Source organism: Bufo bufo, chromosome 2 (assembly GCF_905171765.1).
Source record: "Bufo bufo chromosome 2, aBufBuf1.1, whole genome shotgun sequence".
NCBI lineage: Eukaryota > Metazoa > Chordata > Amphibia > Anura > Bufonidae > Bufo > Bufo bufo.
The window spans coordinates 348,429,571-348,442,057 of NC_053390.1; the positions used below are offsets into that span (position 1 = coordinate 348,429,571).

General features: G+C 44.1%; 1 protein-coding gene across 3 annotated transcripts in view; it reads left to right on the plus strand.

Annotated features, from left to right (window-relative positions):
- Positions 1-12,487, plus strand: part of CEMIP2 (cell migration inducing hyaluronidase 2) — a 111,408-nt gene that overhangs the window by 55,316 nt on the left and 43,605 nt on the right. For all 3 annotated transcript variants that reach the window (XR_005776232.1, XM_040417082.1, XM_040417083.1), the window contains exons 7-9: positions 1,063-1,232; positions 4,107-4,316; positions 10,074-10,279. Coding sequence is in view for 2 of the 3 variants with exons in the window: in XM_040417082.1 (XP_040273016.1) it covers positions 1,063-1,232; positions 4,107-4,316; positions 10,074-10,279 (586 nt within the window). In the remaining variant the exon portion in view is untranslated. The remainder of the gene's footprint in view (positions 1-1,062; positions 1,233-4,106; positions 4,317-10,073; positions 10,280-12,487) is intronic.

The following is a 12,487-nucleotide window of genomic DNA, read 5'->3' on the forward strand; positions in this document are numbered from 1 at the left end:
TGACATAATTGAGTATGAGGACCATTATTTTACATACATCAGGCTGCATACCAATATATAGTTAAAGCGGTTGTTAGAGCTAAAAGAAATGTCCCTGCCAGGCATAAAATAATACAAGAACATGTATTGTCTCAGATCACCCGCTGCAGCTCTGATCCACCATGGTTACAGATGACTATGCTTTACTGTGACATGCGGCAGGCGCGGTGAGGGAAAGACGCTCACAGGTTGCCAGCTTCCTCACCGACTACTGAACGGCGCGAGATTTCACCAGAGCACAAGGCTGGCAGACGGATGCGAGCGCTGCCTGGCCCTGTCAATCAGGACTCGGAGGGAGGCGAGAAAGGTGGGAGAACGGAGCCTCTAGGAGCAGGAACAACGCCCCCCCCTGCTCCTAGAGGCTAATTAGCATAGTATAAAAGTCAGATTTCTGGCGTAACGGGGGCATAGATAAAAGTAGGAATAGGCTAGTTAGGTTTAGCTGACATTAGCACATCGCTAATGTCAGCTAGCTTAATAGGGTTAAATCTAGTGACAGAAACCCTTTAATGCTGTACATCTGTTTAGCAGGGTTTTGTAAAGTTAATAAAAGATGATGGTCACTTTGTATGGGTAAAGGTTATCTGTATAATGTTTCCTGTCATGTGACCACAAGAAAATATCAGGAAAGACATTTATGCTGAGGTTGAAGCCTTTTCTCTCTGTTTTTGTACTTGCTAAGTGCTGTTTTGACAGTGTTCTCGATTTCCCCTTATGTTACCACTTGACACATCTGGTACACAAGATGTAAGGTTCGACCACAGGATGGCCATTATTCTTCAAACTGCCATGTCTCATACTGCCCTGAATAGCCACCCTTCTGATTTCTCCAAAGTAACAGGATTTGCCATGTGACAGCCATATGATGTGTGCAGTTACTTTGGGCTACAAAGAGGAGTCGTAGTTTAGTGTTCCTGGAAAATACAGTGTTCTCGATTGCCATGTGTAGTTTATTTTGCATATTGGAGTAATTTCCCACGAAGAAATGTTGTAGATATAAGGATTTTTACTTCTTGGATTTAGAAACACCCATGTATTTCCATATGGGAGAAATCACAGAAGGTTTGGACATGAGGGCTGAAGTGGGAGTCCTTACAAGGAACATTGTCATCCAAGGAGAAATGGAGAAGACTTGTTATGGCAATAATCAATGCCAGTTCTTCAATTTTGATACCTTTGGAGGGCATATTAAGGTATGGCAGTACTATTATGTTTTAACTTTTTGGAGAACAGTAATACAGTGTGTCTAAATTTTAATGTGAATATTAAAAAAATATCCAAAGAACTTTCATGGAAAGTAACCATGCTATACAACCATGCGGGATTGGTTAGAATTCCATCTGCTTGATTTAGGACGCTTTTACACGTGCAGTTTGAGTAGTGGTTACTGCTGTTTGCCGGGCTGCACCAGGAAGTGCCACTTCAAACAAAGGTGCTATCCAGGGTGCAGCCCAGTAATCGGTGGTAAGAGCAGTGCAGTACCCCCGGCATAATCCACATGTCAACTAGCACTCTTGGCCTGGTCTTGAATTGGTTAAAAAGCCTGTGTCACCAAGGTCAACGCTATTAAACCTGGCATACAGCCTTGTAAGCTTGATCATGGTGACTAAAACAGACTATGGTGACTATGCAGTTGCAGAGAAATTATTTTAGTTATATGCAAAGCTCGGAGCACCGAAAGGTTGGCCTAGCCCCTCGGATCACCACTTCACCTCCCACCACTTTCCGCTGCTACTCCCCCTTCCAGTGAGGTTGACAGGGTCAAGCATCCTCACTTCTTCAATACCGGTCTCTAAAATCTTGTGCAGGTGCCGGTGGCAGTACCATGAGTGCATGTACAGGGAAGATCTCAGAGCAGGGACAACTGCAAGAGATCTTCACTGCATCAGTGAAATATTTCAGGGCCAGGCATCGGAGACGTGAGTATGCTTGACCCTGTCAATCTTACTGGGAGGGCGAGTGGCAGCAGGGAGAGGCGGAAGGGAAGCAGTGAACCCAGGGTCTAGACCAGGCCCTTGGTGCTCTGAAAGCCTCAATAACATTTAACTAAAATTTAAAGAATTTCACTGCATTGGTAATATTGATTTAAAAAAGAAATGGCCCATTTTAGTCATTATGATCAATATAATGACACCTTACACTTAGTGATCCGTTGCTTCTTTCTGGGTGCAGAAGTGCAGTGAGGGCGGCCCCAAGCCACTGTGTGCCCATTTGTTCCTTCTGCTTTTTCTGCCAGCCTTTCTCTCTCCTCCTTGATTAACAGGGACATGTTTCTGCTTTATCATGTCACCTGGCACTGCTAGTCCAAAAAGGATCGGGAGATGCTGGCAGAGGAATCATGAAAAGTGAGGGTGCACAGAGTTGTTTGGGCCCACCCTTAGTGCACTTAATTGCTAATTTACATATGGATTATGTAAAGAAGCAACTGATCACTAAGTGAAAGGTATCATTTTATTCAGCTAAACTAGCTCTACCAGGGCTTGTGGCTGCTTTAGCAATTATTTTTATGGTCACAGATTGCTTTTAATGAGAGGTTTATCCTGTCTAAATCATAGTAAAAGTATCCTTTAGAAAGAGTGTATAAATACATCAGAATTACAGTATCACAGTGGCTCAGATTGTATGATGATTCTTGTGCATTTATAAAACTGCATGTCTAGCAGTTTAAAGGAGTATTCCCATCTGGGACATTGAAGGCATATCGCTAGTCCCACCTCTGGGACCACCCCTATCTCCAGAACAGGGCCATCAATCCGGCCAGATATTACATTTATCAACTAAACCCTTACAGGCAGCAGAAATGAAGCTGCTTGGTAGGAGCCTCTCCTTTGTACCAGCGCCATCATTTAATTTGTTTAATTGGGTGAAAGATCTAAATTTGTTTGCAAGGAAGCTGAGATGGCGGAAACGCTTTCAGCTCTTGAATAAAAGAGAAAGTAAGGAACTGGGTATCCCAGTAGACGTTTTGCAGGATGTGCGTCTCCTATATAGTCTAGGGGAAAGTGTCCCTCAAGAAGAAGGCCCGTTTACGGCACTAAAAAACAAAAGTTGTTGCATGCCACCAATGGGAGACCCCTCCTGCATAGACGTCTTTGTGAATCAGGTTTTCTGTGAGTTAGAAAACCTGACACTCGATAAATGTAAATTTAATTGTACGAAGGCTGAGTTTAAGGCCTTGTCTTCTTTGGAAAGAAATAAAGAGCTAGTTATTCAAACCCTCAGATAAGGGAGGTAACATTGTCCCCATGGACTCGGCGCAATATAAGGGAATGTGTTTGAACCTTTTACAGTATATCAAAAGAAATTGATGACTATCTTGCGGGCAGCCAAAAGTGATGGTTTAATTTCCGACTATGTGTCTGATTTTTATCCAATGTAAGCATCCTACAGTGGCGACCTTTTACATTTTACCAAAGGGACTACCCCGTTAAAGTGGCGTCCAATTGTGTCAGACATTAATAGCATGAGCCAAAATGCTGGAATTTAGATTGACTCAATTTTGGCACCCTTTGTGAAGACCCTGCCCTCCTATGTGTGGGGCACAGGGGACCTGCTGGGTCCCTTAGAGGGAGTCTTTCTTGAGGAGGAAGCACTGCTGGGGTCAATTGATGTTGAGGCCCTGTACTTTTCGATCCCACACCATCAGGGGATGAGGGCAGTGGCGGAAAACACGAGATGTGGTCGGCAGATATAGACCGGTGGTGGATTCGCCAAAATTATTTAGAGGCCGGTGCCTCTACATAACTCAAGGGCTTAATAAATGACTGGTCTTAATAAATGACGCCCATAGTGTAGTAGATTGCTCCACTTAACAGAAAATAACTACGTATTAGTCAGTTTGCCTTGACTTTGTAAGTCTAGCTCCTTACTCCTGGCATCAGTGCTGTGTTCTATTAGATTGGGCACATGTGGATATAAACACCTCCTTGTGACTATAGTTTGGGACTAGGAACTCCTAATGAACTCCATAAATAGCAGTACGCCTTCTAATTGGTAGCTGCTGAAGCTTCTCTTTCATGTGCACTCGTACCGACGCCTTATGTAATAATATGCATTTTCTTTTGTAGATATTACAGAACTTCACCTCTGTTCATTTCTCCAATGTTGAGCTGAAACACATGGGTCAGCAAGTAATGGGCAGCTACCCTGTGCACTTTCACGTGTGTGGGGATGTTGATGAAATGGGAGGCTACAACCCTGGCACCTATGTGGACGGCCTGTCGATTCATCATAGCTTTTCCAGATGTGTGACCGTCCATGCGACCAATGGCTTGTTGGTATGTACAGTTGGAATTCCTCTCACATCTGACATTCATGTTGATTTAGACAAGATACCAGACAACCCCTCTTCCTGTAATGCTGCATAATTTGGTGCTGACTCTGTGCCAGAAACCGCGCAGAGGCGGATCGGAAACATAAGCCCATTGTTTTCTATGAGAGGACATGGTGTATGGCCGCAACTGGCCCAATTAAGGACATGTCCTTTCTTGAAACCGTTGCAGCCATAAACTGCAGATGCATGAATGGCAGTGCTGCCTTTCATTGAAAACAATAGGCAGATTCTGCACGGCTGGCCAGCAATTTTTATTTATTTTTGGTACAGAATCCATGCCAAATTCTGTTTGACCGTGTGAATGGCCCCACAGGAAAGATAATAAATGTCTAATCACTGTGCCTCACACTGATCACTAGAAGGGGGTCCCTAGCTCCCATCTAGCTCCCTGCGAGACCACAGTGAGGAGGTGTTTGAATGAACTGGCCTACAGGCATGCACCCTGCCTCTCTGTACAGTGCCAATGGGTATGATGAAAACGGCAGAGCACTGTACTGTCTCCGTCAGTCCCATACGTTTTGAACGAAGCAGCACTATCCATGCTCAGCCAGTAGTCCATTCAAACATGAGACCTCCATTCTAGTTATTAGTGGGGGATCCAGCAGTGGGGCCCCCAGTGATGAGACATTTATCACCTATCCTGTGAATAGGTCATCCTGTGTGGAGTACTAGGGTCCTCTGGACCCCCCTTCTAGTGATCAGTGGTGTCTCTGTGATCAGACGTTGATCAGCAGTCCTTTGGATGGTTTATAAATGTCTTTTGTGGCAATGTCCTTAATTTGGTGGATTTGACGTCCAAAATAGTTGACAGTTGTGTGACTACCTTTTAAAACGTCTCCAGCTTTCCCCAAAATGGACTGAACTAAAAAAAAAAAAAATGCTTTTCTCCAAACAGAACCAAGACCTTGCTGAATTCTCCAGTAAACACTGTGAATGAGTTACTAAAGTTACTTTTCATAACTAAGACTTGCCAAATTTTAAAACTGTTGCAAAATCCTTACTAAGAGAACCATCAGGCTTATTTGATTGCCATGAACTAAGTGTACTGATATAGGAGGTCACAACAATAGAAATTGGCGCTCCAGATTACCAAGAATTAGGGCAAAAATCAGAAAGTGGGTAATCTAAAATTTAATATTTATTGATAATGCAGATAAAAAATGGTTTCCAAAATAAAGTGTGCAAAGGACATACCTTGGGATAGAAATGATGTGTAAACCCTAGGGTAACCCAGGTGTCTATCCCAAATGAAAATAACAAAAAATTACACTAGTATAGTGCACGGCGGCACCAGTAACCGTTTGTCCTACCGGTACCGCGCAACAGGATGCGGATTGATCACCACCGTCGTCAAGCCTTCGGTTTAGGTTTCTTCAATTCAAGGTAAGGATTGAAAAAATAAATGAACATTAGGCAGTGATGCACATGTGTGCAGGGTCCCTGTTGAGGCCCTATGGCTAGCTACGATGTATATCCCTAATACTAGATGTAAGTAGCAGCCTCCCCACAGGGCACTCGTCCTTACAAGGATGACCCCGTCCGGATCCTGTCCCTAAAAGGAATAAACTATGTGTCCCTAAAGGATCTAAAAAGAACTCCCTACACGCATGTTTCACTGCCTAAAAAACTAAATTAAAAGGCAATTCATCAGGGGAGAGATAAGGGAAAAAGTACTAGGGATAGGTATAAGATAAACCTTTCATCCCTAGAGACCAGCCTAACTAGATACGTCAGCCAGTAGTGGGGGTAACCAGATGGTGGAAACCTCCTGGGGCGGTCTCTATAGATACGGAGACTATGGTGCATGCAGTAACATGATAAAGAGAAGACTGCACATCATTTTAGATTACCCACTTTCTTATTTGATTGCCATGCAAAGCTTTCCGGTAATTTCTTGGAACATAATCAGACCTTGAAGTCAAACAGTTTGGCATTTCCAGTTCTACCCAGTTTCAGTATTGGGGCTGTATGTTTAGCATTTGGGGGGGACAATGCAGTGGAGCATGTGGTTACTGTAAAGACTACCCTTCTAGACATCCCTCTGCAGATGATTAGCCAGCAACAAATGCTGTGAGATTTTAGCTCTGTAGCTTTCAGAATTGTGAATACACCACTGAACGACAGTAAATCTGTAAATTTGAACTTGGTCTGAGCAACTTAAAGAGAGTCTGTTAGCAGTTTTAAGTATGCTAAACTGCTGACAGAACTAGATCGGGACTCGGGGGAGCAGTGCAAAACATCAACAATCATTATCAGGAGTAGTATGAATATAAACGTTTATTCTGCTACACTCTGCTCCTACATACAAACTGCAAAACCATTATTAAATAAAAGGGAGAAAAAAATCAGGAGACCTAACATTGATGAGCCTTCTGTGCCTTGAGGGTAGGCAAAGCAAATGGATCCACATCCCATCTCATTCTTGAATGGCCCCCATAAAAATATGAATCCTGATTTGTTTTAAACATTCTTAGTACCTTCATGCTTAGGTTCAGGTTTCAGAAGCTCTCAGTAACTTATTAGTCAAAAGCGCGGGTTACTACTGGACAGTAGCCATTGTGCATTTGCCATCCATTCATTTGCCGTTCTTTGAAGGCAAGAGGATCCAAGCTTTGGGTATCATATCTCACACTTTGTACTGGCCAAGAGATGAACCCACCACTCTGGCCACATGGTCCAGCACACACAAATTTGTATGGCCTATCCACCAGAATTTAACTCCTCTGTGGCCAGTGCCATATAGTCATGTCAGTTTTTCATTACTGATATACAGTGAGGAACAGAAGTATTTGAACACCCTGCGATTTAGCAAGTTCTCCCACTTTGCTCCTGATGAAGGGGACTAAGGTCTCTCCCCGAAACGCGTTGAGCCAATTTATTTAAATAAAAAGATTGACGAAGAATCGCTATTTCGTGTGCCGTATATATCCAACTTGGTACAACTGGAGCGCTGACGTCAGATCTTCTACAGGCGACCTTGGCTGGGGGGTTTCTGCTCCAGGTGTCTTGAGCTTTATCCTGGTGGCACACCCCCCTGTGACGTGAGTGCATCAAGATTGTACACAATCTTGATTTTTTTAATTTTTAACTAATTATTTTATGATCTATGTTTTAATAATTCCAGTTGTGATTTTTAATTGGCAACTAAGCTCATATCACTGACAATAATTGTGAGTATGCGTGCTTTGGTATCTTCCTAAACGTTGTCGACGCAGTGTGTGGTCGATACCCCAATATATGCATGTGACATTTATGGTTTACCTGTGGGCTTTCAACATTATTATTATCATCGTTTACTATGAGTGGCGCCGAATTTTGTTTATTGTTTTCTTTTTTGTGGTGGGGATAAGGCCGTCTTGAGACTGCTTTTGTGGACGTTTCAGGCACACACGGCCCATCCTTGACCCATCTCTCCACTTAGAAATCATGGAGGGGTCTGGAATTCACATTGTAGCTGCATTCCCACTCTGAGAGACAGAATTAAAAAAATATTTTCAGGAAATCACATTGTATAATTTTTAAAGAATTTATTTGTCTTGCACTTCTGAACATAAGTATTTGAACACCTGAGAAAATCCGTGTTAATATTTGGTACAGAAGCCTTTGTTTGCAATTACAGAGGTCAAACCTTTCCTGTAGTTCTTGACCAGGTTTGCACACACTGCAACAGGGATTTTGGCCCACTCCTCCACACAGATCTCCTCTAGATCTGTCAGGTTTCGGGGCTGTTGCTGAGCAACATGGAGTTTTAGTTCCCTCCAAAGATGTTCTATTGGATTTAGGTCTGGAGACTGGCTAGACCATTCCAGAACCTTGATATGCTTCTTACGGAGCCACTCCTTGGTTATCCTGGCTGTGTGCTTCAGGTTGTTGTCATGTTGGAAGACCCAGCCACGACCCATCTTCAATGCTCTGACTGAGGGAAGGAGGTTGTTGCTCAAAATCTCACAATAAATGGCCCCATTCATCCTCTCCTTAATACAGTGCAGTCGTCCTGTCCCCGTCGCAGAAAAGCACCCCCCAAAGCATGATGTTACCACCCCCATGCTTCACAGTAGGGATGGTGTTCTTGGGATGCAACTCATCCTTCTTTTTCATCCAAACACAACGAGCAAAGTTTAGACCAAAAAGTTCTACTTTGGTGTCATCTGACCACATGACTTTCTCCCATGTCTCCTCTGGATCATCCAGATGGTCATTGGCAAACTTCAGACGGGCCTGGACATGTAATGACTTGAGCAGGGGAACCTTCCGTGCAATGCATGATTTGAAACCATGACGGCATAGTGTTCTATCGACCTTTGGAACTGTGGTCCCAGCTCTCTTCATGTCATTGACCAGCTCCTCCCTTGTAGTTCTGGGCTGATTCCTCATCTTATCATCAGTGATACCCCACGAGGTGAGATCTTGCATGGAGCCCCAGTCCAAGGGAGACTGATAGTCGTCTTTAGCCTCTTCCATTTTCTAACAATTGCTCCAACAGTTGATCTATTTTCACCAAGCTGCTTGGCAATTGCCCCGTAGCCCTTTCCAGCCTTGTGGAGGTCCACAACTTTGTCTCTGATGTCTTTTGACAGCTCTTTGGTCTTGCCCATGGTAGTAGTTGGCGTCTGACTGACTGTGAGGTGGACAGGGGTTTTTAAAGAGCTCAGACAAGTGCTACTAAGTTAGATTAATGAGTGGAGTAGAGGTGGACTTTTTAAAGGCACAGTAACAGGTCTTTGAAAGTAAGAATTCTTGCTGTTTCTCAGGTGTTCAAATACTTCTGTTCAGCAGTGCAAGACAAATAAATTCTTTAAAAATCATACAATGTGATTTGCTGAATATATTTTTTAAATTCTGTCTCTAAGTGGGAATGCACCTACAATGTGAATTTCAGACCCCTCCATGATTTCTAAGTGGGAGAACTTGCAAAATCGCAGGGTGTTCAAATACTTCTGTTCCTCACAGTATATAAACTTGTTTGACCAGCATTTATCTCTCCCAACTCTCTACACTTGCAGTACCTGTCAGCTGAACCCTTGTTTAACTGACTGCCAGACTATGAGCATAGCTTGCCCGTGCATACATGTTTATTTCAGTGACTAGAGGGGAATAAAACACTTTTACCTTGCAGAAACAATGGATTGGGCATATTAAAGCCAATTTTCTTGATCCTTCTATTCGTATGAGATCATTGTTTGACTGCATTTAAATTGGTAAATAATCTGTATGTCTAAATCAAGCTTAAAGCGGTTGTCCATATTTTTATTGATTTTTTTTTAATTTATTTATAGTTGTGCTAACATACTATAGGAAAAAGCACCAGCCTATGTTCACTACCATGGTCCTAGCCACCAGAGAGGCCTGCACTTTTTATTATAGTGATATAGAATGGTCTTAACCCCTGGAAACGAGCAGTGTATAATGTGATGGAAAAATGAATCCAGCCAGCAAAGGAAGCAATATGGACAATCACAATACATTAATAAGGGCCTTTTATTAACTTTCTCTACATGATAAATTGAGACAACTGAGACAACCCCTTTAAAGCCCAAAATATGCTGAGGATCACTCCAGGAAAACGGATCCACCTAGTGCAGGGCCACAGCAGAATGCAGTCATGAAATGTACTGCACCCTATATCATTATGTATTCAGTATATTGTTTGACATTAATCTAGCTATATAGACATAAACACACATTTTCTGATTTTGTCCAGATAAAGAACACAATAGGCTATGAGACGCTGGGGCATTGTTTCTTTCTGGAAGATGGCATAGAACAACGGAATACTTTGTTTCACAACCTTGGACTGGTTACCAAGCCAGGCACTTTATTACCTACAGACCGAAATATTACCGTGTGCCCAGCCATGAGGGAAAAAGTGTATGGAAACTACGTTCCTAATCCAGCCACTGACTGCATGTAAGTATTTGGCAGTGTGACCACCTATTTTCAGGTCAGCTTGTGACACTTGGCATCCATGGTGCAGTGCTAGAAGTTATTAACATTGCCGTCCATGTACATGTGCGAGCTCCCTTTGCTGGCTGTATAGAAAAGTCAGTCACTCCCTGACGGCTGAATGTGTATAAGGCTGTTTGATCAACAAGGGAACGGGTTGGATTTCAATATGCCTGAGTAAAGGCGGGTTTAGGCACTCTGATGTACAGCCGATTGTCGGGGAGGAAGCATTCCTCCTGGACAGTCGGCTGCTCGTTCAGTAAAGGAGACTGCTGCATTCACATGCAGAGACCCCCTCCACAGTATAAGAACGAGGGTTCGCTATTGCGATCATCCTCATACATAATCATTGTTTCTGGGCAGCAGATCCCTAACCCGCTGCCCAGGAATGATTAATGGAGTGCCTGCACAAGCAACAGGATCACCCGATGAATGAGCATTTTGCTCGTTCATCTGGTGATCGGCGGCACATTTAGATGGGCAGATTGTTGGGAACTATATGTGACCATTCTTTTTCTTGTGTCTGCTATTTTTTAGAAGTTTTCCTCTCTGCAGCCTGTAATTCTCCGCTCCCCCAGAGCTAGTGCCTGCCCATAGAGTACACATGGAGACGGTAATTCTGCTCCCGCTCAGAATCCCCTTATACCATATAGGATGTTAGCGATGTTCTGAGCAGTGATATGACTAAGCACTTGGGGTGAGATATGGCTCCAGCAGTGTCTGTCTGTGTTTCTCTGCCTCTCTCTCACTGAAAGCCACTCCTTCACCCCCTCCCTTCTCCATTAATTGGTACGGATGCTTATAATCTCATCCTTCATGTCTTTAATGAAGCGTCAACTAGGGGTGGGCGATATGGCCTAAAATCTATATTGCGATATAATTTTAAGCATGTGCGATATATATTGCGATATATTGTTTTCTATATTTGGGGGGGCGTGTTTAAACTTTATTTTACTTTTTATTTAATAACTATTAGTCTCCTTAAGGGCTAGAACCCTTGTCATATTCACCCTAATAGAGCTCTATTAGGGTGAATAGGACTTTACACTCTCCCTGCTGCCCTGTGCTTTGTGCACATAACAGCAGGGAGCTAATCCCCCTCCCCTAAATGGTGCCATCCACAGATCCCCCCCCTCACCTAAACTGTGCCATCCACAGATCCCCCCCCTCACCTAAACGGTGCCATCCACAGATCCCCCCCTCACCTAAACGGTGCCATCCCCAGATCCCCCTAAACGGTGCCATCCCCAGATCCCCCCCCTCTCCTAAACGGTGCCATCCACAGATCATCCCCCCCCCCTCCCCTAAACGGTGCCATCCACAGATCATCCCCCCCCCTCCCCTAAACGGTGCCATCCACAGATCATCCACCCCCCTTCCCCTAAACGGTGCCATCCACAGATCATCCCCCCCCCTAAACGGTGCCATCCACAGATTTCCCCCCCCCCCCCCCCCACGCTCACAGGAATACGTTTAAAAACTAATCAGTAACTTTAACTTTATTAATTGGTGATCTCTTTACTGTATACCTTACTAGGTCTTAGCTTCGGTAACAGCAGGCAGTGCGGGGGGCGGCGCTCACTCACTGACGTCACACGCCTGCGCCGCCTAGTGGGAGGAGCAGGCGCGTGACGTCAGTGAGTGAGCGCCGCCCCCCGCACTGCCTGCTGTTACCGGAGCTAAGACCTAGTAAGGTATACAGTAAAGAGATCACCAATTAATAAAGTTAAAGTTACTGATTAGTTTTTAAATGTTCTACTGTCAGCGGCGTGGCCCTGTATGTTCTAACCCCCAGGCAAGCGTCCCTGTCACCATGGGAACGCCTGGGGGTTAGAATATACCATAGGATTTGAGTTTTCACGCGCTCACTGAGATCGTGAAAACTCAATGATTTACTGTCAGTCCCTCCCCTCCTCCTCTTGTCATTGGTGGTCAGCGGCAGCCGCGCACAGTGGGGAGGGAGGGACTCTCTCCTTCTCCACTGTGCCGGCTCAGGATCATATCGCGGTCCGGCGATATAGGCGATATGCTCAAAATCCATATCGTGGCACAAATTTATATCGCATATTGCCTATATCGTCTATATCGCCCACCCCTAGCGTCAACCAACTTGCTATATTGTCGATCAGCACTCATCACAGCAGAAATCTGCTTGTGTCAGAGGACCCTTAC